The sequence below is a fragment of the Pinus tabuliformis genome, chromosome 7, assembly GCF_031772625.1.
Source record: "Pinus tabuliformis cultivar Carrire ecotype Pingquan chromosome 7, CPIR1, whole genome shotgun sequence".
In the NCBI taxonomy this organism is placed as follows: Eukaryota; Viridiplantae; Streptophyta; class Pinopsida; order Pinales; family Pinaceae; genus Pinus; species Pinus tabuliformis.
Window position 1 is genome coordinate 1,309,329,205 of NC_142293.1, and position 27,725 is coordinate 1,309,356,929.

The 27,725-nt window shown below is 39.4% G+C and overlaps 1 protein-coding gene across 1 annotated transcript; it reads right to left on the minus strand.

Moving 5' to 3' along the window:
• Positions 1-24,423: 24,423 nt before the first annotated feature.
• LOC149252347 (uncharacterized) lies at positions 24,424-25,437 on the minus strand. Its single transcript, XM_089456658.1, has one exon. The coding sequence runs from the start codon at positions 25,195-25,197 to the stop codon at positions 24,613-24,615; it is 585 nt and encodes a 194-aa protein (XP_089312784.1). The 5' UTR covers positions 25,198-25,437; the 3' UTR covers positions 24,424-24,612.
• Positions 25,438-27,725: the final 2,288 nt, after the last annotated feature.

The window sequence follows — 27,725 nt, forward strand, 5'->3', positions numbered from 1 at the left end:
GGACTATTTCCCTCTTTTAGGGTTTTAACCACGTCAAGAATACTGGTGTATTGATCTGTGATCTGTTTGTGAGCGGTGTCCTTTGGTGTTCTGTTTAAGGAACTTACCCTGTAAATTCCTACATCATCCAGACAAGATCCAAGAGCTCAACTCAATAATAACAAAACAATAATCCAAATGCATGCCTAAGGAGTGAGCTCTCATATTTTAATAGTCATGGGCTATCAGAATACCATGGGTCATCTAAATACCATGAGTCTTTTTCTTATTTTATTAAAGTGACTTATAATATTAGTTTTCCTTAGTCACTTTTAATTAATTAATTCCCAGATATTACATCATTACCTTTTTTTTTTAACATGTAGCATATGGGAATGGTTGGGCTACTAAGTTATTTTATGTTCCTAATGCTCGAAAAAAGGGACATTACAGTCCTCCCTTCCCAAAATTGCTTGACCCCAAGCAATTGTATCCTCAATACCAAGATCCCAAATGAATTTGAAGAATCCTTGTTGCATCACTGAGATGGAATCCAAAATATGTATGATGGGACCAATTCTTAGATCCCAAATGAATTTGAAGGAGGATCTTCTATACTCCTCCTACATCAATATGATGTTATCGGTCCTTGTGCCTCACACCTTCCAATTGTGCTCCCCTACTTGGTCAAGCCTTACCAAATGAGAGGATAACCCACCTAGATCCCACTTCCAAATAATGACTCTATCATCCCCAATGCCCGAACACTCCAACACTCCAACTCTATCATAAATTTCCCATTTGATAGAGTACCAACTCATAATCTCCCCCCAATCTAACTATTGGGGACCTCTGCCATAGTAGATATCAACTACCACCATAACACCTCTGAAATCCCTAACTTCCCAGAGAGTGTCTCTCCCACTAGTCATCAACAACCCCTAAAATATACCACCATTTTGATGCTACACTACTTTGATTATAGTTGAGATGCCACTATGACATAGCTTTAACTCTTGGTTTTGCATTTTGATATACTTGCTATCTTGCTCAAACATCTTGCAAGCTTGTATCTCTACTTCCTTGTACCACCCATTCATCATATTCTCTTTATGTGGGTTAAACAACAATGTGCAAGGTCGCGAGTTACTCCCATTTCTACTCTCCTGTAATTGTGAACTCAGTGTGTTGCGAGCCTTACTTATGCACTTCTGAAGTGGGATATTGTACATGTTTTAACTACTCCTTAATACTAAAAAGCTTGACAACTGACCTTGCATTCTCGATCCTCCATTCTTCAAACTCATTATCCTTCTTTAATATTGTGCACTTTAGCCTCTTGAGTTTTTCCTTTATTTCTAAGAGGCCTTCTGCAATATTATTAACCTTTTCCTAAATGTACTCCTACAAACCTGCAAATTCTTCATACTTGTTCATCTCACTTGTCAAATCTTGAGTTTCAATGCTACTATCATCCTCCTTTGTTATGGCATCTGTGGATGACGAGTAATGTGATACACCAACTCTTTCTTCTTCTACCAGCTCCTCATCAGCTAACACGTTTTCTTCTTAAGGTATGGTATTGACTCCATGCTCCATGGTGTTGAAAATTGTAACTAGGTTCAATCTTCATTATGATGTAATTGTAATCATAACATTGTATATTCTTTATAATGAAAGAAAGAGAAAGAGAAAGAAATTATATTTAATTTTTGGAGTATGGGTTTCATACTGAAGTTTGAGTCAAAAGCACATTCTTCGTGCTTTTAGGTCTTTCTAGGATAAAAAATAATATTGGTCATGTGTCATAGTTCGATTTGGACTAATTGTAATAAAGAAAAATATTTACTTTATCAAGAAAAATCCATGGATAAGCCCAAGGCCAATTCGGCCTAAAGGAGGGATATTCAACACGCAAGAAAGGTTATAAATATAAGGGAGCTTGACCTCATTTGGACACACATCTCAAGCCAGTTTGATCTGCAATAACAAAGGAGAAAGAAAGTACCTCGGAGGACGAAGAAGAAGAGTAGAAGTCAAAATTTTGTCAAGGAATATTTTCTCTTGTCTCGCTAGTGTTTGTGAAGTTGCCAGTGGTTTGAAGATGAAATTTGGTAGCAGTTGCAGGGGACCGTGTTGTAGCGGCTACAACCTCCCTCCAAAAATTTTGCCTTAGCTTCATTTTGGAGCCTCCCTACCAACCATCCTTAGCAGCATGACTTGCACTGTCAAGTACATAGGCTTCAACTGATTTTCAGTGACTCTCCAACCTATGCATGTCATTTTACTTCACTCCCTTCACAGGTCGCCATCCCGGACTTAGGTTATTTTCTAGCTGAGCAACTCCCCAAGAAAATTGCGCAATTCTGGAGGGGAACCAACCTTCCCTCTAGAAATTACACAAATTTGCTGGGCTGCCTGCTGACCTCCAGAATTGCGCATAACAATGAAACAAGCCTCCCATAGAAAACTGCGCAATCTGACCTGGCACTGGGTCTCAGCCCAAAAATTGCGTAATCCCTCAGGGAAAGCCACCCCAGAAACTGCAGAAATCCCTCTCCCAGACTTGCAGGCTATTGCATGTGCCTTCAGGTTGACCGTTCCCTTTGAGACCCAGCAAAATTGATTTGCATGCATCGGCTTCTTTTCCCGAAATAGCAAAATGCAACATGAAAAAGGAATCCCTAGATTTTAGGGATCTATTTTTAGCAGCTGGAGGTTACATGCAAAGATCGTTTTAGAAACTGCCCTCCAAGTGTCGCTTTTTCCTAGATTTGTGGCATGCGCGTCATGAGCCTCAAACTTATTTATTCGACGCTGCAGAGCTCATTCCTCACATCAATCTTGGATCTCTGACATCCCACATCACATCTAGGAGTTGTCGGCACGTTCAACTAGGCTTTTTCTGGGTAAGTCTGCTTTACAAGCCTTGTGCAACTTTTCTATCGCTTTTTGTGTTTTGGCTTGTGTGAGTGTTGTCTGCTGATTTCTATGAACGCTTGATGTCATTTGCATGCATGTCAGCCTGTACAAGCACCGTTTCAGTTTTCATTTTCATCTCACTGTCGTCACATGCATGACATTGTTTTTGCATCGAGGGTTGTCGTTGCAGCGACCCACTTCACACACATGCATGTCTTCCTGTTTTCTGAATCTTTCTTTCGTTGTTTGCATGCATGATCATTCACTCTAGCTTACACTCAGTTTCGCCATGCATTAAAAAATACACATGTTTTTAGTTTCCCGTTGGCGGGTCTGGGCAACCTTGATCCGGACCTCACCTTGCCCGGACAACATTGCACATTTTTGAGAGGGAAGGCTCTGCCTGCCTCCAAGAAAATGTACATATTTGGCTAGGCACTATCCTCCAAGCTTGCTTTGCGCATTTCTAAGAGGCAGTGCTCTGCTGGCCCAGAAAATTGCACAATGCAGTCCCTGGGCTTGCAGGCCTTGCTGGCTGAAAGTGCGCATTGCGCAATCTCAGCCCCAGTAGGTCAGCTTGGATTGCGCACTATGTAGTTCCAGTAGCCAGTTAGCCTCTTGACAGTCTAGACTGTGCTTTACGCAAGTTCAACAGTCAGTCTCCCGGCCTCCTGGTAAAAATTGCGCAATCCTTGCCATCAGTCTCCCGGGTGTGTTGCATGTCAGTCCTCAAGTTTGCTTTGGTTTTCAACTGACAGATTTCTTGCCATGAATGTCGCCATGTCTCCAGGTATAGCAGGTGTTCGTCCGTCTCTCAGCAGTTCAGGTTCAATGGCCTCCAAGAGAGCAGGGTCAAAGGACACCGTCGGAAGCGCAACTGGAGATGCAGTTGAGAAAGTGTCTATGAGTTTGCCGATTTATGAAGACACCAAGTTGATCATAGACAAAGACATCAAGTTGAAATGGCAGGACATCAATGATACATTCTCAAGCACATTTGAGGAAGATATGGAAGACCACAGGGTCTATGTGAATATTCACAAGTCTGGCTTGTACCGGATTGCATGTAGGTATCTCGCATTTCCATGCGCGGACATGATACATTGGATCGTCTCGCACACTGATCCCAAGACGATGGTGTTAAGCAGTGTCAACAGGACAGATTCTGGGCACAAGACTATCAGCAGATGTACCACTTGCCGCAACCGGTGATCATAATGGAGACACCCTTCAACAGACCCAATAGCAATGCAAACTCCAGGGATATGTTGAAGAGCTGGGTGAAGGAGCCAACAAAGTTCAAGACGATAGCTAACCAGGTTTACAAGACGAAGATACTGCGGAAGGCATATTAGTACTTGGTCATCTTCGCATGCCGCTTATACGGCCAAGAGAGCATGAAGACCTTCCCGCAGAGTTGGGTGATAGCGTTGGACCAACTTGACAGTGAAGGTAGACTATGCAACTGGTTCGACATGTTGGCTGACGGGCTGAAGGAACAGGTAACAGAAGCCTGACAGTCGCCGAACAAGCAGAGATATACATGTCAACATACATTCTAGATGCAATCTGTGCCTGTCAGCAATTCCCAGGCTTGAGTTGGGCATGGGCATCAGTGGAAACCTCTGTACCCACTTACTAAAGATTGTTTTCTGAATGCAGCTTCCGTGGAGTTGTCACAGAGTTGTCAGACCATTTTGTCACCCCGGTGTATAAGATGATATTTGAGCAGGATCCACCTTGCATGTCGCAGGCAAAAATGGAGGCATTGATCGACATAGTGGATTGGTATGCCTCACCTCTTGGCACCTTCATACGGATGTACAACGCGGAGAAGCCTCCGCATGTTTTACCGAAGTTTTCCATGGACAAGCTCGTCATGCAAGAAGTGTTGTACCACATATCGACATGACTTTCTACTAGACTGCATCAAAAGAAGAAGGCACCCTGGCCCGCTCTTCTGTTGCAGATCGGGTTGTACGAGATACAGAATCTTAAGCATGCTGATGCCGAGACCGATGAGTTCAAAAGATTTACTTTTGGCACCAGGAGTTTCAATCCGTATGACCCGCACTGCTTGGTGAAAGAACACTGTTCGAGAGTGTGGTTTCCATGGATCCACGGGGCGTGTCATTGGCCTGAGGAAGACCCATGGAGATACTGTCACAGCTTCTCCAGGCTCAATGAACCGGTCGGCATAGCTGTGGAATGGTTAGCAAAGTAGAGAGAAGCAACATCTCAGAGAGCAGCATCATCCGCAGCAGCAGAGGGTAACATACCTGCGCGTGACAAAGGCAAGAGAAAGGTTGTCGACAGCGCAAAGGAAAAACAAAGCTGCAAGTTCAAAGAAAACCCATTGGTGGAGAAAGAAGCTTTGGAGATAGAGGCGAAGAGGCGACAACGCGATAGGAGGAACGCACAAAGGCAAAGAGAGAAACAGAGGATGCAGGAAACAATAAAGGAGTTACAAGAGTTGAAGCAACAACTTCGGGAAGAACAAGAGTTGCGCAGACAAGAGAAGGAAGTGCAATAGGGACAGACACAGCAGGAGGCGCAGCATGCACAGATTGATGAAATTGCGCCCATACAGGTTGTAGACTCATCTGAGCAGCTGGCACAAAGCAGATAGGGTGAGCAGTCGCAGGAGCAGGACTTTGCTCAAGAGATTGAACAGATACTTGAGCAGATGGATATGGAGATGGAGCAGCCAGAGTCAGAACAAGATATTGACCTCATGCCTTACAACCAAGAGGTCAACCCACTGACTTCACCAAATCTAGAAGCAGAGCAAGTCCTGAGCGATAAAGGAGATACTGAGATCCTTGAAGACAATCCAGAAGTAGAGATGCACAACATATCATTCGACGAGTCGCAGCATAGAGTTGTGCAATCGCGCAGAGTGACTACTCCGGATGTCCATGCATCTCCTGCGCAGTTTGAAGAATGAGTGATCGTATTTGACGTGCGCAAGCATCCAACAACATTGGTCGATGCTACCAAAGCATATGCTGAAGCCACCAGCTCGAGTGTTCACTTCTTGATAGCAGAGAACGAGCGAATGGCTAAGGAGTTACAGATGGCCAAGTAGGGAGGAGAACAGGTTACAACATCCGCCAGAGCAGAGTTGAAGAGAGCAATACTGAATGAGGTATCATCTCTCAAGACAGTCATGCGAATGTTGTATTCCAGATTTGTCACCGTGCATAAGTTAGTTGTCCATCTCAATGGTTGGCAGCAATGCTGTGTTAGGAGAGCACACATCTTGTCAGATTTGCACACTGTCGTCGATTGCATGCAAACATGGACAATGAGATACAAGGGAGCCCCGTTACACTTGCCCAAGTTGATGAAGCCCAAGGCGATAGAGTTGAAGGCACGCATCCTCGCAGCTCATCACCAGTTTGCAGGCTTCACATGCACGGGTGTTCAAAAGCATGGATGTTGTTGTGCACGCGCATGCGATCCCATCCATTGGGACACTCACCGAGGCAAAGACAAAGAATCAAGTCCGACTGGAGCTGGACATGTACTTTGACGAGTTGATGTGCATAGCCATCCAGAATAGACACTATGCATCAATATGTCGTTGGTCGCCGCACTCAAGACGATGATGCGCATGTTATTAGACGAGTTGGACAGAGGAGCCAAATCAGTGTACCTGGATGCAACAGAGGCAAGAGTTCGTTTCCAGAAAGATGTCACCACAGAGTACACGGACACCATCATGGACTACCAAGCTTGGCATCAGTTTGCCACCATCAACCATCGCGAGGATGTCGAAGAGTTGGTCTTCCCACAGTTGTCCGAGTCTTAGTGATGTCTTGCATGGCTTGCTCAAGCCTATTTTGTCTCACATGGGTACATGTGTAGATTGTAATGTAACATCTTGTAAAAGTGAAAGGTCGAATGTAATAGTCATGTAGTAGTTGAAGAGTCATGAGGGTAGGTGAAGAGTCACAAAAGGGAATGTCAAGGGTCACCCCACCCTTTGCTATTTATAGAACCTCATAACTCATTGTAGAGGCTTTTGGGTAGCCAAGATTCCTATAGGAGTATCTTTGAGAAAGCTTGGAGTGTATTGTAATGAGCATTGACTTCTCCACAATGCAAAGCTAGTACATCTCTTAGGAGGAGCAGGCAGTAGCGACTGTAACGTTCTGTTATCGGGACTATTGGTTGGTCATGGTTGGACTGTATGATTGGAACTTTCGCTTTTAATATAACAGAGCCAACACGTTTCATGCATAAGTTGTTATAGTATTTCAGTTATCTTGGTTACTCTAATGATATATGTATCTATTTGCTTACGTAGGTATGTATGGACACTTTCTGTATGTATATGTACGAATCTTACTGAGATGTGTTGTTTGTTTAACCATCACTTTGGATTGTTGGTTCACCTGCCTTCCAGTTTGTGATGCATCTTTGCTCGTGTGTTCCCTTCCAAGCCACGTGTTTCCACAGGTTTCCAAGGGGCGCACTCACCCCACTTTCTGTGTGTTAGAACCCTTCATGCACCTTCCTTAACTTGCTGCACCGGTCACACCCTTGCTACCAACAAGGATATCCTACTTACCTCTACGCGCAACTGTGGTCGAAGCGATACCGTACAACCCACTGTTGGGACTCCTACACCAAACAGTTTGAGGTCTAGTTGGGACTTCTTACCGGGGAGATCCCCTGACATGTTGGTGGGTCCAGCACCGTCAACAGACCGAAATTGTAGGGCCGAAATTTTATTGTAGGGGTCGAAGTTGTAGTAACAATGTAGTAGTATCAAAGTTCTAGAAGCTTTCTCAAGGAAGGTCATATTGGGGGTTGGCTTGGGGCTTGGAGGGTTTGTTGGCTTTGGTCTTTGGGTCTTGGAAGTCTCTTTTGTAAGAAGATTCTAAAGAAGAAGAGAAGCATTTTCTGGGTTTTCCCCTTGGAGGGGCTTTGCCCTGGCTTGGAGCCTATATCTTATGTGCATTATCTCTCTGTGATCTTCATTGTTTTTGGTACTTGCTTGATGAATAGACTGAAAGAAGTAATAAGGAACTAAAAAACATCACAAGTAATTATCATGATAAGGAAAATAAGTTCTAATCTACAAGTCTCCATATTTTCCAACATGGTATCAGAGCTAAGGTGCAAGAAGGAGACTAAAGATCACATCTTTGTTGGCACTATGGCAAGGGTTATAAAAAGGGTTTCAAGGTTCTTGGAAATCTCGCTACATCTATCAATAATTGTCTATTAAAGATCATCTCCAAGCTAGCAAAGGAAGTGACATATGGAAGCTTGTTCTCTGCTTTATCTGGCACATTCAAGGTCAAATTGAAGTAACTAGGGATGTCATCTTTGATGAGAGCATAGCTTACAAGAAATGAAGGGATGTTCTGGTTGACTCTAATGAAGAAAATATATCTGTCTTTGAGGATATCTCTAGGAATAATGATGCTCATGAACCAGGACCTGCTCAAGAAGATGTTGAAGATCCTTATGAGCCTATACAACAAATAATTGTTCCAGAAAATTGGAAGAGACTTGTTTGGCTAAAAAACTACTCTTCAAAAGGCAGACATACATAAAGCATCCAGGGACATCCAGGGAAAATAAGAGACACTCTTCATTGTTGAAGAATCTAGGGCAAAGTAGTGTAGTGTGATTCTTCGTTACTTGATAACAATTTGTGGAGTCTTTTTACTTTTCTTGATAGCTTATTCTTCTTCCTCTTCTTATTAGTGCATGTGTGTGTACTTCATCAAACTGCTACCAAAACACAAAAACAAGAACACAAGATGTTGGCTCTTTGCCAGGGCCAAAACCTCTCTACTCTTGAGAGGAAAACCCTTTAGTGAATTTCTCTTATTGATGCTTCCATTGATCAATGCCAAACCCTAGACCCCTGACAAAGAGATCCTCCAAGCACAAGTCAAGTCTTCACTTATTTCTGCATCATATACCCTGACACTTCTTCCAGCACTTTGTTTCCTGGCACTTTGTCCTCCTTCTTCCAGCCCTTCGTTCTCTTACTATGAATCTTGTTCTTCTTCTTTGAGTCTTCTAGATGAGATGTTATTCCATGATCCCTTGCTCTAATATACTAAATCCTTCTTGAGTGGGTCATTGTTCTATTTCCCTATTTTCTAGCACGTGTGTGAGGATCACTAGGTTCACATGCTCTTCTTCCCTTCGCTTGAGAGTCTTCCTTCCACACTGGAGTAAGAGGCATTTGTAGGCCTAGTTACTAGCCCAAACCATAAAGAATAGACCACTGCAATTTCATTGTTGATCTAGCCGCAGACTGTCCCTCATTCCTTCACACATGTGACTGTGTATACCTTAGAAACAATCCTTCAGAATTTGTTGTTCATCCTCCTCTCTTTGCTGCCTAAGTGGACCCTTTTCCTTGTCTTCTTTCAACCTTATTAGCTCTCTGTTTTCCTGCAGATTTTAGAGCTTGAGTAGTACGTTATGTTTGGAGTGGAAAACCTCTATAAATAGAGGATTGTCCCTCCACTTAAGCCGACTTCTAAGCCGAATTCACTGGCTGCTAGTATGCCAACTTGGAGGGTTGTTTGTAGGTTGATTTGGAGGGCAGTTTGGTGGTTGAATAGCTGAGTAGACTTCACACATTTTCCATGGTGGTGTAGCATGATTGAAGGAGCTTCCTGAAGGTGTCATTACATAGGATCAGACTTGCTTTGCTTGGAGGTTTCCCTTTGAATTTAATATATATTTATACATAGTGTAACATGCCCTTAAGGCCTTCAATATTTTCTCTTGACTATTTGACTCACCTATAGCACTTTGACATGTGCTAGACCTACTTCAATGAGCAAGAAACTCATTTTTATATATTATGAAAATAATATTTCTTTTCTTGAAAATTACAAATATCAAAAGTACATTTATGAAGACCGAACCTAGTTACACTTCCTTCAACATTCATGAGGCAGACAGACATAAAGCATTAGGGACATCCAAGGAAAGTAAGAGACTAAAGAGGTATTATGGGTCTGTTGCATACATGACAAAGCTTATTGAAGTGGAACCTTCCTCCTATGAAGATGCAGTTAAACATCAAGAATGGAAGAATGCTATGCAAGAACAATACCAATCCATAATGAAGAATGATGTCTGGGAGATTGTGCCTAGGCCAAGTGACAATGAAACAGTCACTTCATAGAGGATTTACAATATTAAGCACGTTGCAAATGGGAGCATAGAAAAATATAAAGCAAGGTTTGTAGCAAGAGGCTTCTCACAGAAGGAGGGAAATGACTGTGAGGAAACCTTTGCTCCCAAAACTAGGTACACAACAATAAGATCGCTTGTTTCGTTAGTTGTTGTTATGGGATAAAACATCCATCAAATGGATGTCAAGGCAACTTTCTTCAATGGGACAATTGATGAGGAGGTTTACATTGAGCAACCTCAACGATTTGAAATAAATTAAAGGGAGACTCGTGTCTACAGATTTAAGAAAGCTATATATGGGTTAAAGAAAGCACCTAGGGCCTAGTATGCAAGGATGGATGCATATCTATTGAGACTTGGTTTTACCAAGAGTACTACAAATTCTAAGCTATATATCAAGGTGGTCCAGGATGAACTCGTTATCATACTCTTGCATGTGGATGATCTACTAATTACATGTGCAGAGCATCGAATTCAGGAATGCAAGAAGCAATTAGCAGCAAAATTCAATATGAAGGATCTTGGGATTATGCACTATTATTTGGGAATAGAGGTATGACAGAAGCCAAGAGAGATATATCTTGGTCAAGGTAAGTATGTGATCAAGATGCTTCAAAATAAGGGCATGATGGACTGCAAGCCTATGATGACTCCTATGATTACCAATTTAAAGAAGTTGAGGACTTCAGATTCTAGTCTGGTGGATCCTACTTGCTACAGACAATTGATTGGGTCCTTGATGTATTTAGTAAATACTAGACCGAACATTTGTTTTGCAGTAAATGTCTTAAGTCAGTTTTAGGTGAGCAAGGAGAGATGTATCTCAATCAAGGTAAGTATGTGATCAAGATGCTTCAAAATTATGGCACGATGGATTGTAAGCCTATGATGACTCCTATGATTACCAATTTAAAGAAGTTGAGGAGTTCATAATCTAGTCAATAGATTGGGTCCTTGATGTATTTAGTAAATACTAGACTAGACATTTGTTTTGCAGTAAATGTCCTAAGTCAGTTTTAGATGGAGCCAAAACATGATCATTGGATTGCAACCAAGCATATCCTAAGATATTTACGTGGAACTATATATCACTGCCTTTGGTACACTGGTAATGAAGTCCAACTCGTGGGATATATAGATTCAGATTGGGGTGGCAGTGAGACAGATAGAAAAAACACAACAGGTGGATGCTTTAGCCTAGGATCTTCCATGGTCTCATGGATGAGCAGAAAGCAGGATACAATTGCTTTGAGTAGTGTTGAAGTTGAATATGTTGCTGCAAGTGAGGTCTATCAAGAAGTAGTTTGGCTCAGGAAGTTACTATCAGACTTGTTTGAAGGACCACTTAGCCCTACATGGATACATTGTGATAATCAGAGTTGCATAAGATTGATAGAAGACCCGATGTTTCATGCTAAGATAAAGCATATAAACAACAAGTACCACTACATTAGAAGCTTGGTTATGGAGCTGCCTTATCTACCTACAAATGAACAAGTAGCAAAAATACTAACTAAAGCATTACCAAACAAGAAGATTGAGTACCTAAGAGGTAAGCTTGGTTTGGTGGATATATCTTCTCTGATTGAGTGGGAGTGATATTAGATAGTTCTTGTCTTTATGGGTCAGGCACTAGACTAGGACTAACAGTCGTAAGTCTTAGTGAAGGCCATAAAGAAAGAATGGAGTTTGGAGGATTGGATAAGCATCTAGATTGGAACTTCTTATGGATTGTAGAATCCAGGGAAAGAAGTTGTTGACTGATGCTCTTTGAGGATGAGGTAGGGCATCCAAGATAAGAGTAGTCGAAGAGGATCGATATTCTTTGAGGATCCAAGTTTGGGAATCCAAGATAAGAATAGTCCTAAAAGGACATACCTTGTAGACATCCAAATGGGGTATGTGCCTTGAGAGGTGGTGTGGCAACTCACGTAAAGCCTCCCAACATAATGCTCATAATTAAAGATGAGATTTTCCAGTTAAGGCCTTCAGGGACAATGTTGGTTATGATAAAAATATGCTTGAAAAATATGGCTTATCAATCTGACTCTTCTTATGAGAATGCTTCAAGATTGAGATTCCTTGTACCATGAATACCTCCCTAGTTAAGAGGGAGTGTTGAAAATTGTAACTAGGTTCGGTCTTCATTATGATGTAATTGTAATCATGACATTGTATATTATTTATAAAGAAAGAAAGAGAGAGAAATAAATTATATTTTATTTTTGGAGTATGGGTTTCATACTCAAGTTTGAGTCAAAAGCATGTTCTTCATGCTTTTAGGTCTTCTAGGTCTTTTTAGGATAAAGAATAATATTGGTCATGTGTCATAGTCCAAATCCATGTGTCATAGTCCCATTTGGACTCATTGTAATGAAGAAAAATATTTATTTTATCAAGAAAAAACCATGGATAAGCCAAAGACCAAGTCAGCCCAAGAGCAAGATCAAGTCGGCCTAAAGGAGGGCTATTCGATCCTCAAGAAAGGTTATAAATATAAGGGAGTTAGACCTCATTTGGACACACATCTCAAGCAAGTTCGATTTGCAATAGCGAATGAGAAAGAGAGTAGATGGGAAGATGAAGAAGAAGAGCAGAAGTCAAGATTTTGTCAAGGAAGCTTTTCTCTTGTCTTACTAGGGTTTGTGAAGCTGTTAGTTGTTGAAGCAAATTTTTTTGTAGCAATTGCAGGGGGCTGAAATTTTTCTATAGGGATCGAAGTTGCAGTAGCAGTATCAAAGTTTTGAAGTTATCTCAAGGAATATCTTGTTGGGGGCTAGATTGGGGCTTGGAGGGTTTGATGTCTTTGGTCTTTAGGTCTTGTAAATCTCTTTTGTAAGCATATTCTAAAGAAGAAGATAAGAATTTTCTGGGTTTTCCCCTTGGAGGGGTTTTTCCCTAGCTTGGATCCTATATCTTGTGTACACTATCTCTCTGTGATCTTCATTATTTTTGTAATTGCTTGATGAACAGATCTAAAGAAGTAATAAAGAACTAAATAACATCACAAGTAATTATCATGATAAGGAAAATAAGTTCGAATCTACAAGTCTCCATATTTTCCAACACATGGTTTTACACACACCTTTGTTTTTAGCACCATTTGACTACAAGAAAACTTTTCCTTTACCAATTGCACCCTAGTGAGCAGTTGTCCACCTTCCCTAGTATGATGGTCAATTTCACTTCCTTCCTTTTTGGTTCCTACCCTTGTTAGCATAATCCATTGATTTTAGCTCTCTTTTAGTTAGCTACATTTTGAACCATTTAAGGTTAAGTGGAATCGATATTTCTAAGAGTTCAAGAAAAGTAGGTGAAACAACCCGCTCTTTCCTCCAAATAGCCAACACCTTTGACTGCGGTTACATGCAAATGGCATCATCATCACCTAAAATCAAAGAAAACATATTTTGCATGTTGGTTTTTACAATTCCCGGATGTTAAGCTCTAATTTTAGTGAAGAAACAATGGAATATTTGAAAATCAAACCACTATAGTCTAGATTGAACATAATAGCACACACTCTGGTTCTATCCATTATATCCAAGTTCTTGAGTTTCTTACCAAAGGTAAGGCCCTCGATATCATGCAATCCTTTGAAGCTCTCCACAATCAGTTGTAACACCCTTCTTAGAATGTCATCGTTGTAGGGGGGAACAAGATCACTTATATTTATGATCACCGAAAGGCAAGAAGCAATTGCAAGTCTTACCTCCTTACAATGATGTTCCATGAACTTGTGTTGGATCAAGGCAAGCATTGATGGCTTCACTGCCCAACTTGATATCCTCGAATCAGATTGTGTTACTTTGGAAAAGTAGGGGTCTAATTGGAAAAGCAAGTGTCTAACTCCTCCAATTTAGAGAGGACATCCCTTGTCTTCATAAACTTCAAATTTGATCCAAGTACAAAGAGAAAATTTCCCATGTCCTTTTCTTTCTGCAAATCCCTTAACTGCTTTTGCTAAAGAGTAATATGAACTCCTTTGGAGAAGGGTTTGTTGATTTGTCTTGTTCTTTGCTCCATAAGAACATCACTGCCCAAAGAATCCAATTGAAGTATTGTTGAATTGTTGTTTCCCTCTTGCCAAGTTATTTATGGCATTTATGATGTCTTCTAAGGCTTGTTTCCATTTGTCGTCCATTCTTCTTTATAATTAGTGAACACGAAATCCCTTGAGTGTAATATTCCTTTATATTATTTTACCAGATATTAGAATTTTCCTTGAGAAAAATTATGGCATGAATTTTCGTTCCAAAAATTACCACAAAATTTGCACAACCTCATGCAAAAGGAAATTACCAACAACTAAATAAAAGTTGCAATCCCTGAAATTAAATAATGGACTTATTGGAGGAAATTTACATAATTTTTGCAAAATGTGAGTGATATATTCCCAAAAATACCTCCTCTTTAAGCCCTGTTGATTTGACCCATTGAAAAATGACAACATGGCCCAAATGTAAAACCCAATTTGGCCTATTCTCCAACGTCAATTCGACCCACCGAATTAGGGAAAATTGATTCCCACAAGTTCCTCTATGATGGGCAATCCTGATCTCCCAATTTGCTTGAGAAACTCAACCCCTTATGTCTAGAAATGTATCCCTGAAGGACCAGTAGCTTGAATTTAGCAAATTACTAATTTGGCCTCCATAACTCAACTTCCTAAGCATTGAGAAGTTGACCTCTTCGCACTAGGTAATTTTGACCTCTACGCACTAGCAAATTCGACCCTCTTTCTTTGAATATAAATTGGCCCTAATTTCAACCACCACACACTGACAAATTTAGGCCTTTTTCCTTGAATATAATTTGGCCCTAATTTTAACCTCCAACAATGGAAAATTAAACCCTTTTTCCTTGAATATTTCAGCCCTCATCTGCTAAACGATTCAACCTTGGTATACCACGGATTTTTTCCAAGAAAAATGATGGACACTTCTTCATCGATGGGTGAAATTCAACCTCTGTAAAAGAGGATCTCGACCCTTTGTCAAAATCCACGAATTCAGCCTCAACAAATTATGATAATTTGGCTTTGATCAATCCACCATTCTGAGTTCCAAACATGTCTGAGAGTTTGTGGCTAGTTATTTTGCTAGGATTTTATGTGAATTTCAATATGGTGATTTCATCCCTTGCAATTTAAAAAATTTAGGTTTGTATTTTAGATTTTCTTCCTTTTTGCTTATGCCCCTCTAGGCATAACTAATTTTTCAACCATTTTCCAGACAGTGAAGGGTTAATATCTCATGTTAACCTTTAACACATTTATGACAGGATTAATATACCACAAATAATTTCTTGTTTTCATTTTTGAAAATAATAATTATATCAAAAAAATTTCGTCACATGTCTTTTACTTTTACCAATCAACAAATAAATAAAAAGATTCATAGTAAGTTTCTAGGGGTATCACACTCATTAACGATTATGTGGACCTATTGATGAACAATACATGACACTATTGCATAATCAACATGGCACATCAGCAAGATGACATCATCTCGATGATGTGGCACCACCAAACGCTGCCACATGACATGGTGATTTTGCACATTTCGATTCACAGAAAGTCTAAAGAGAGGTGACACGTGGCACCCCTCACGAGATGCTACGTGGCATGATGACATCATGCTGACATCATCATGTAGAGGACAAGTGACCTCCACGTCACATGGGGCGGTCACTTGGTAATATGGGGCCAAAGCAAAGGTGTTAAGGGTCAGCCCAAAATCTTGGTAATAGGGAAACTTCGATAACGGTCATATGGTTAGCCCCATTCATTATACAATGGTAAACTCTAGATTACAAGCCCTAATTGATGTAGCTCGTGGTCGGCTTGACCATCTTGAGGACCACTCACATTATATATATATATATATATATATATATATATGTATGTATGTATATGTATATGTACATGTACATGTACATACATTCAACCCCATTCATTATACAATGGGTAAACTCTAAATTACAAGCCCTAATCGATGTAGCCCGTGGTCGGCTTAACCATCTTGAGGACCACTCGCATTATATATATATATATATATATATATGGGCAACCCCATCGGGCAATAACGTACATTCATTCGAATGAGTTAACGAAGAGACTAGTCTACGGAAGATTTTGAGGTGTGTCGAAGGTAATTGTACATTCAACCCCATTCATTATACAATGGGTAAACTATAGATTACAAGCCCTAATCGATGTAGCCCGTGGTCGGCTTGACCATCTTGAGAACCACTCACATTATATATATATATATATATATATATATATATATACATGTACATATACATGTACATATACATATACATACATATGGGCACTCCCATCGGTCAATAACGTATATTCATTCGAATGAGTTAACGCAGTCTACGAAAGAGTCTGAGGAGTGTCGAAGGTATTTGTTCTGGTTCTACAAAGTTAAAACTCTGAGTACTTTGTCCACGTATGAGAAATACTAACTCTGCCACACTGAGCCCAGAGGTCTAAATCGGCTTGACCATCTCAAGGACCACTCGCATTATATATATATATATATATATATATGGGCACTCCCATCAGTCAATAACGTACATTCATTTGAATGAGTTAACGAAGAGACTAGTCCACGGAAGAGTCTGAGGAGTGTTGAAGGTATTTGTTCTAGTTCTACGAAGTTAAAACTCTGAGTACTTTGTCCACGTATGAGAAATACTAACTCTACCACACTGAGCCTAGAGGTCTAAATAGATAAACACGATGGCATTTCCGTCCAACGTCGTTTGCACTGAGTCATGAAGGCTTGAATAGATAACCACGATGGCATTGTTTTCATCTAATGTCATTTGCACCGATTCACGAAGGTTTGAATAGATGGTTTTGTTTTAATACATATGAGAAATATAGAGGATTTCTGTGTAAAAAGTCGAGAGTAAAGCCATGTGGATCAATGTGAAGTCTTGTGGGCATGGTGAGTTGGAGGCAACATTGTTACAATAAAACGATTAGCGCAACATGGTATTACAAGTGACATAGCTGAGTTGGTAAGGGGTGTGCGCTGTAGCCCCAGGTCGTAGGTTCAACCCTTGCGAGGAGACAAGTCGGTTTATATTTTATTTTTAATTTATGGTTACCATTATGTCGAATAAATAACTCAATGGCGGCATGCAAATTGTAGCATCAGTGCCAAATTTTGGTATTTTGTTAAGCCCACCCAGAAAGGGTCAAACTATAGCATATTTAATTTAATATATGGTTTTGTTTGGTTATTTTGGGTTTTTGAGAGCATTATTTGCCCAAATTGAATTCTAGAAAAAGTTAGTTGTTCAGGGCTTAGAGATGAATCTAACCAAAGGGGTGTGATGCTTTTTAGACACTTAATTGATAACTAGAATTATTTTGAATGTTTTGAGGAGCTATGAGCAGAGTGCAATGGTTTTGAATGCATTGACAAAACAAGTTCCAAGAAGGGGATAAAGTGCCCAGATTGATGAATTGGTAGAAGCATAATATGGGCAACAACATGATAGCTAGTGGTAGTTGCTTATATGACAGTTTGTGATAGTATTTGTGACGGTGGTTGCAAGATATGACAGTGGTTATGGTGACAAGTTATTATAGTGATTGCAAGTTGTGACAATGATCATGGGCCATGCAATGACAAAGATGGCACATTGTAGATGGTGACATTACTTATGATTTATAGATATATGATTGCTGTGGATCCAGTTTGAAAATGAGATGAAATAGAAGTGCACAAGGAAGTTGAAGAAGGAGGTCAGTGTCTCCACTAAGGTTGAAGCCTCAATCAGGTTGAAGCCTAGAGCAGGTTAGAGCCCACTTAATTTCGAGGTTGGAGCCTCAATTAGTTTGGAGCCTGCTCATTTTCGAGGTTGGAGCCTTAATCAAGTTGGAGCCTAGAGCAGGTTGGAGCCTGCTCATCATCGAGGTTGGAGCCTCAATCAGGTTGTAGTGTATAGTGAGCAACTACTTGCATTCTTTTAAGGTTGGCGTCTCTTAAGTTTGTAGCCTCCCGCAAGTGGCAACTTGCATTTCTTGGGGGTAGTTGCCTCCAGCAAGTCATAGCCTACGAATATATGTAATTAATTGAAGATGATGAAGAAGAAGATCTGTGGTTTTCTCCCGTATGGGTTTCCATGTAAAAGCTTGTGTCTCTTTGTGATGCAATGGTTTCTTGATATGTTGTTGATGTGATGGTAGTTTGATATTGCATTGTTATAGTTGATGCTTATGTTTCATTGTTATATGGTTGTTTGATTATAAAAAATTGTGAAATACTAAAATTGAACTCACATTGATTAAACCCCCCCCCGCCCTCTCTCAGTGTGACCTTTGGGCCAACATTCCCATCATAAATCACTTTGGCACTTAAAAACTATTCCTAGGCTCAAAAGTTGGACTATAAGAGACTTTGATTCAATGCAAATATTGCGTTGAAATAAATACATCATATTGAAGCTCATTGCCATAAAGGATTTAGGAAGAAGAAGAATCACTTATGAAAATCAACCTAGTGGGTTGGCTCTTTAGATCATCATCACATAGTCTCATGTGTCATTGGTTCACCCTCACCTACACATTCTTTGATTTCAGTTAGACTCACACCTTGAGAAACTTGGCAAGATGTGGAAACCCAAAATCCAAACATTGAGAAATTTATTTGTCATGATTTGGCGAAAGACATAAAAGTCATTTAGCTTCCCAATTTATATCAAATTGGGTAGAACAATTAAAAGTTGAGGTGCAAGACAAGTAGACCCATCAAAACAAGCTAATAGCAAGGACTTCAGACCAAATGGAAAAGAAGTTTGGACCTTGGAAATAGCAAAATCTTCAGCTAAGGAATCAAAAGTTTGAACAAAAGTAAAGAAGAAGAAGAAATCCCCAGTCACATCTCAACCAATGGTAATAAAAGGCCAAGCCCATAAACTAGTTTAATCATGTATTGTTTTTGTCTCTTGTTATGTAACCATTTTGTGCAAATTTACTCATGTTATAAATTTTGGAATGTAGTTCCATTGAGTATTAGGCAATGTAAAGGGTGAGTAGATTGTATCAATCATAAGTTTTTATTTTTTTTATAAGCTAGTTAGTTTATCTATTGCGTAAAGAAAAATATCAAACTGAATTTCCACGACTATTGACCTATCCCATGGGAAGCCATACCAGTAATAGTGGAGAGTTTTCTTGATCCAAGTAGTTTGAGCAATATTTTGAATGATAAAACTAAAACTTGGAATTTATGTATGTTCTATGAGTCCTAATAGCCTTTAGATGCATTAAACTAGTCTTCCAAGCCATTATAAAATAGTTTGGAATACAATGCATTGAAAATCTAAGCTATGTGATGGAGAGTAGCACTTGATGGAAGGGTAGAGTCTCCAATGTCAAAATGTTGAGAGAAAGACTTGTCATACTGCTAAGTAAGCCTAGTTGAGTTGAAGCTAGTGACCTAGCATTGATATCTTTGAGTTGAAATTGTACCTGATCAAGTTGTAAACGAATATCTTCCTTGGCTTCATCCCTTTCTAGAATGATCCTTCCAACCAATGCCTTTATGTACTAGTAGAGATCAAAAATCTTCAATATTTTGTATCCATGGTGTGTAAGCTCCCCGGGTTTTGTATGTAGTCTCCCAGATTAGAGTCAACATCGAGATCATGAATAACTCCCCTTTCTCTCTTAAGTTCCTCTTCAACAGAGGTGATTTCCTTTTATATGTCTTGGGGAACATCTTCCCTATACATGCATGTTGACTCTCATGCTTGTGATATTTTTTGAATGTAAATAGAAACATCGTGAGCACCCTGAATGATGATTGAGCCAAAACATCCTTTTACATCTTGAGCAAGAAACTCATACTTGAGGCATTGTAGAATGAACCAAAGGAGAATTAAATAAAGCATATGCAACAAATTTGCATATAGGGAGTTAGACCAACAAAATACAGAGGAGGATTGAAGGGAGTCAGGAAAATGAAATATAGACGGAATGATGGGGCCATAGATAGAAGAGGATTGAAGAATGATGAGTGATATCAATAACAAGAGGCCTGAGGAGACAAAAAAAAAGCACTACCAAATTAAATTCCCACCTAGAATCACCCCCTTCACTATTGCATGAAGACTATAGGTACCAACTAGCTTCCATACCGTGAAATCATTCACACATATCTTGATAATGACTGCAAAGAGGAACTAGAGATGTGTTGGCATAGCTAAATGATAGGGATGATTGCGAGTTGTTTCCTTTAACTTTGCCTTGAAAACCATTTCATTAACCCAATTCCATGTAAGGTGCGTCAATCACATGTTATCTCATAATGAAACATGCCTTGCCACAGTTGCCATATGGTGCTCTTGTTGGCGGCATTGGGTTTTACAAGGAGGGGCACTCTTCCTTGTTCCACCCATCTAGGGATTTCTCTTAAAAGAGGACATGGGGGTGGGCTTTGATCCACTTATGTTTGCACAAGTCACAAGACCATTTAATATAATCTCTCTAGGTGCAACCACACATTCAACCACTACTTGAAAGTGCCCACATGGCTCTAGCTAGTCTCTCATGGAATTCAACCTTATCCAATGGTGAAAAACTTCTCCCTCTCCACCATTGGATCTAACCCATTTAGGCAGTATTAATCATAATTTTGAAATATATCAGGTGAACAATCTTGTAATCTTTTATTATAAACTCTAGCTATATCATTTTTAAGACAAATCTAGTTATCTATATTAAAAATAAAATAAAGTTGAAATGTTCTAGTTCCTCTTTAATAATCATTTGTGTACTACCCCACCCAAAGACAGAACTAATATACCTATAACACTCCCACCCCCTTCATTTATCTTGGCTATGAGAGGTGTTACCTATTCATTTTAACTTGACCTCCAAGATCTGTTATGAAAATGAGATTAGAAAAAACTTCATTTTTGTGATCTTTGTGAAATTTAATTATGATACCAACATTGTGATAAGATCATTGAGAGCTTTCCGGTGATATAAAATTTAATTCAATCTTATTTCTGGATCAAAGGTTATGCTCATTTTATGTTTGTCAACAAGAAGGGTCAACGTCAGTCCATGGCTCTCCATGTGGTACCCACGTGGCCCTTGCATGGCCCATGTGGCATTGTTGGGGCTACTTACCTATCCACCAAATCACTTGCCATGTTGCATGCCACATTCGGGTATGGAACTGCCTTCACCAAACAACTAGTAGTGCAGACCCCTCGAATGTTGGTTTGAATTTGGGGAAGGGGAGCCCCACAATCATCTATCGAAGATGGGTAGATTGGTGCTAATCCCAATTGCAACCCCCCCACTCATGAAATATCATCCACGAGGGGGGGGCTCAGTCGATCTCGAACATCGACCTCTAGGCTTGCTCTCCACTTAGTTTCTTGAAAATCTTGGTGGCTTGGAGACTTGCAAGCCTAATAGGGTCCACCCACAAGCCACATCATCTCAACCTTCCCACTACTCCAACCCCAATTGGGAAACGTCAAGGTCGGAAGTCCAAAACACGAGGACATCAATCCATTGTACTATGTGCAGAGTCCCTTGATCTGACAACTGTCATAGATTTCACCCAGCTAACTTGCAAATAGTTTAACACAAACTTCATGGGCAAAAGGGTAATACCACTCTCCATGTGCAAGAGCCAATCGGAGCGATTTCGTCGTATTTGAAAGTATTTCTAACCAGCTTTAAGAATGGAGCGAAACCACTAGAATTTATTGTGGTTTTACATAAATTACTTTACACATGGATAAAGATGAGAGGATTCCTCTCCCATGCCATGTGTTTGAGGTGGAGCCCTTTGGTCCACGTCATCTTAGTGTCTCGAAATTGGGAATTTCTAGCCTCCCTCTACTCTAACCTCTATTAGAAAATGTCAAGGTACGAGGCCTGAGACCTTAGGTGAAGCCCATTGGTCCACGTCATCTCAGCGTCTCAACATCAGCAATTCCTCACCTCCCTTTGCTCTAACCTCTATTGGAACATGTCGAGGCCCAAGGTTCAAGACCTAAGGTGGACCCCACCAATTCACGTTATCTCGGCATCGAGGGTTCCTCACCTCCATCTGCTCTAACCTCTATTGGAAAATGCCAAGGTCTGAGGTCCGAGACTCGAGGTGGAGCCTATCAATCCACATCATCTTTGCGCCTCAGCATGGGGCATTCCTTACCTCCTTGCGCACGTAATTTTTTTGGCCGATATCGGCCACACACATGTCCAAGTGATTGCCTCGGGGTCTGACAACCCGATGGGGCCCACATGATAAGGTTGCGAAGAAACGAGGTTCCACCATTGGACCCTCAGTGTCAGGTCTTGCTATACTTTGCATATCTTACCAATATGCTCTATCGATCCCGATGACCATTAGAAGCATGTGATTACCAATTAATTGAGTGTAAGCATATTAGTGTTGATATTAATGCAAGAGGAGTTGTAGTCCTCTATAAGACAGTGCAAACCCTCTAAGCAGGCTGAACTAATATACTCATGAACCATTGTTGTCAATTGAGAGAGAAAGAAAGAGCATAAACATGCAGTTCTCACCTCAATCATGAACTAAATATTGATCAGCACAACCGCCCATTAAAATCATGGACATACAAGATATCTTCCAGTCATAAACATAACAGTGAACTTCACAGTTAGGGCATTCATTTTCATTCCTAAATGTATAAGGTCATGTACCAATCATGAACATAATAAAGAGCATCATAGTCCATTAAATTCAAGTATGCATATGCAACAGACTTATCTGAGTGTTTAAGATGGTTGGCAATTGAAGGAGGGACTTCAAATATTCACCCAACAATAAGTCAGCTACATTGCAGTCTTTTTTGTTGGACTACCCCTAAGCCAAATCCAAAGTAAGAGGAGATGCTTGCTTAGAGAAATTCACACCAAAGCTTGGTAGACACCCACAAGATGGAGTTCACTGTCCTAGTGGCTTAATAACTGCTCTCTGGTAGTAAGCATCATTGGGACCCACTTATTTCTCTAAGTTAAATCACAAGGCTTCACCCAAGGTCTAGATGGATTTTTGTTCAGTTCCAAGAGATTGAATCCACTGTTTAGGTGGTTTCACAACTGTATTTTCGTAGCAAGGAATGCAGGGCTTTGCAGTCCACTGTGAAGAGATTGCAACCACAAACCTCACATCCATATAAAATAAAGCCTTAAAAAGAAGTTTTATAAACTCATATCTAAACATTTTCTCACTTATAATTGTTTCAAACCCATTAAACTTTTCATCATCGACTTATTCTTTTCTCAATCCAATTAAACTTAAAATAAATATAGATTTCAAATAGTTATATACAAATCAACAAATATTTACCTTTCAATATTATAATATATAAAAATAAATCATTATTAATTTATAAGTAATCATCTATTCCTAAATACCAATATAAGTAACTTATCACATACAAACATGTTGATATTACCTCCAACAAAGTCTAATACCAATATAACAAGCTATCACTTGAAATGCAAACATGTGGGTATCATCTCCAACAAAGACCCAATGCCTTTTCCTTGGAAATATGAAGATTTTACCTAACTTTGAATTGAACACTAGTACTATGGTTGAGCCAATAGGCTCATTCTACAAATGATGTGTAACGGTCTCGGTAGGCCATCACAATTGAAATTTTGTTCATGTCTGTGAAAATTATTTTTTTAAAGAAATCTAAAAATTAAAAAGAAAAAACTGTATAAAACATTTAAATAATGTCGGCTGATAAAAAAATTAAAAAATAAAAATTGTACGTGAAGAAATTGGATCCCTCTCCCCTCACATTAGATCCGTATTTAAGATGGATCTATGCTGCTTACTCAGTAAATCCTAAAATAGAATCAAAATTAGTTCATTTTCCTCAGAAATATGAAGATTTTGCCAGCGTAACTTTGAATTGAAAACTAATACTCTGGTTACTCGGCAAATCCTGAAATGGAATCAGAGTTGATTCATTGAGACGACAGTTTGAAGCATGCTCAACATTCTAATGAATGCATATTTAAGATAATCCCTTGTTAGATACTGGTATCAAGCTTCCTCCATGCCTTTAAATCCCTTCAAATCGTAGCTCGTACATTCATGGATCTTTTAAACGCTTACAAGTTTATTATTTAAAAATAGTAAAAGAAAAGCTTTTAAAAATTGAATCAAAATAATAAAATGCATGTCATAATAAACATGAATTAATGGATCATCGTAATAAACATAGATTTATAGATTTCCGAACACTTGGCAAAATTATGTGCAGATTCCATTCTGATATCTCAATTTAATGCCACAATATAGAAGTGATCAAAAGTTTTCATTAATGGTGTAAATTAGTACAATAAAACTGTATTAAGATGTATGAAGTGGGAGCAGGTTAGCTCAGTTCTGTCAACTTTGATTAGGGTAGCCATGAATGCAGATCCATACCAGGTATTGCGTTTTCTATAACCCGGCAGAGTGCATCGATGCAAATTAAGACTTTATTCATTCACTTGAAGTCTCTTGCCATGGAAGGAATGCAGCTCGTACTACGCCCAAGATTTCCCCTAGGGATCTCAGGAACGTTAGGTTTCGACGTGGAGGCTTCCCTGCTCTTCTTCAAAAGCTTACACATCGCATCCGCCACGTGAACTGCAGGATTGGTGCGTTCATACTTGTTAAACTTCTTGCAGACGGAAATATGGGCTTGCAGCGCTGCTTCCATGGGCGTTTCACGATCCATTCTATTGCGTTCCTCCTTGACTGCCTCAGCGCACAGGCCGCAAATCCAACGATCGCAGAAAAGCTTTCTCACTCTCCCAATATAACCAGCAGTGCATTCTTCGGACAATCCGCAGCACTCACACTGGCACTGCACGATCACCTGCTCGGCTTCTGAATTGAGAGACAAACGAGAGATCTCTGAAGAAAGAGCAGCACCATCTGATTGAGCCCTTTTCAGCCGTTTCTGTTCTAGCCTTGTGGGTGGTCTGGAAAGACCCAATTCATGACTATCACTATCTTTTCTATCCTCAGATCCATTCTCTACAGGGCATTGATCTCCATGATCAGAATCAGAAGCATTCGGCGCCATGTCTGCAAATAAAATAAATTTGCCACTGCAGATGGGGATCGAATTAATTATACCACCAGTGTACCACTGTCACATGTTATATATACATGGGATGAGCCCCCCGAGCAGCGGTTGAGCCAAGGGTCCCTTACCACACATTTACTTTCCAAAGCCGTGGTAACACGCTTTGTCAGAAAATTCACAGACAGGAAAATGACAACCGATGAAAAGTGGTACAGAAATCTATCTATCTCGTGGGAACACGATCGAGGCAAATAATTCAAGAAAGCTATGGATCGTTATTTGGTATCACGAGATCCCCCAGAACAGAGCAGGAGTCTTTATACATTAAGCTGAAATATAATCATCTAATCTATTGGCGGTCGGGCTAAACAGCTTCGCAGGTTCAACTTTTCTGGAGGTCGGGACACAAGATTGCACGGATAAAATGGTAGTTTGGTTTATACTTTCAGCATTAACGGAGGCTTTTGGGATTGAACTTGATACCCTTAACTACCTTCCTTGCATCACACGACGTTGCAGGTGAAAGAAGCTCAAAAGCGTTCTAAATCATGAACGGGGACTGTCATGACTCACGAGAAATATCGTTAATTTCTGTGGGCTGCTAAAAAACACTCTCTGAGGCTCCTCCCATCTCTCAGAAACCAGCTTGAATCACTTTCAAATCCAGCGGCGATACTGCTTCGTACTATTTCAGTCTGAAACGGCTGAACTTTTATTGGACACTGTGTACATACATAGATTCAGAGCATCTGAACAAATGAAATTTAATGTGATAAGAACCGAACATGGTGCCTTGAAAGCAGATTCATCGTTACACGTTTCTGGGCGTGATCTGATGCAGTCTTGGACATCTCTATGACTTAGCTATTAAACTGAATTATTTGAATGCGACATCGCCTGTTTTGTTCACATACTTTCGCAACACTCTCAGGAAGAGCTCATTAATTATACTTTGTTTTTTGGCATGGTTCTCCTCTTCTTGTATTTTATCATTTTTTCCCACCATTTTTCAAAGCTGGAGTTAGCTAGGGTTAGCTAAGACTGGATATCGAGGTCAATGTTGATATTAATGTGACAACTGGTCTGATCTTAGTCTTCATAACCAAGAAGACTACACGCCAAAATCTTGACGAGGAAGTGATCCAGAAAGTGATTGAAGGATTAAGAAAGAACAATATTACAAACGTACGCCACCACCATGATAGGCATAACGTTCTCGACCCTGTCTGATTATGTCCACTTTTAATGGACAGAATATCCACATGGCAGAATAGAACCCAAAGGCTTTGCTGACACCTTTAGTGGTGCAAGAGGTATAAACTTGTACATTTTGAAGTTCAGCGTAAATGTGTTCCAATTGTAGCATTCTTGTTAATCCAGCTTCCCCCCTACTAAAAATTTGGAAGCGAGTTCAAGCCTACCATAAAACTAAAATTTTGGAAGTGAGTTCAAACCTACCATAAAAAATTTTGGAAGTGAGTTCAAACCTACCATAAAATTAAATGTCTATAGATCAGCATTTTTAAAATTTTTAATATAAATAATGATTTTTTAAAATGGACTTCCAAAGAATTAATATGTATCACAAAATTCTAATATCAAAAATAAATAATGATACAAAATTTAGTAAATATAGTAAGCATTTTATATAGCATCTACAAATATATTGTGTATGGAGTATGTCTTAAAATTGCTATTGTTATTGTTAGGCTAAGAGTCTGTCTTCATTAGATGTAAGGAAAAGTTAGTGGTCCAAGACCCAGAAGTATCTAGCAAGAGTGAAAGCCCAAAAATAACTATAGCTGGTTTGACAACTAAGTTATAATAAATTTTCCGACTATTTAAAAAAAACATCTATATATACATAGTGATGATAAAAGAAAATTGTTAAATACAATATATAATTACGTAATTCAATTTTTTTATTACAAATACATGATAATGAAGAACAAAAATTGTTTAAATAATGATGTAATTTAACTTTCTATTTTTTTTTCATAAATTTTCAAAAAATTATAATATTATTTAAATTTTATTTTAAACATATAAATTTCTTTGTAAATGTATAAATTCTTTTTAAATATATAAACCTTTAATCTAAATTAGATAATTTAAATCTACCATTTCCAAAAATCCCAACCAAATTTTAAACTAAATCAATTTAAAGATATCCCGCACCGTAAAAACACCAAATAATTAAATTATTAAGCTAGCAACCATTGAATAATTAAACTATCCTTAAGCATTATAAGAATAAAGTGCGACTATGCCAACTCATATAAGAATAAAGTGCGACTATGCCAACTCATACGATGAAGTTAGTTATGGTCATAAGGGCACTCCATCCAAAAACTCGGAATTGACATTAGTGGAATGCATGTGTTCCATCCATTCACATCAGGATTTGAAGGCATAGACCTTTTGAGATGGCCAGAACCAAGGTCGAGCATTGCTTATCATTGCAAGGTAGCCCTACAGGCATGATCCCCCACACTCGCTTTTCTCGTGCCACACCTGTCTTCGAA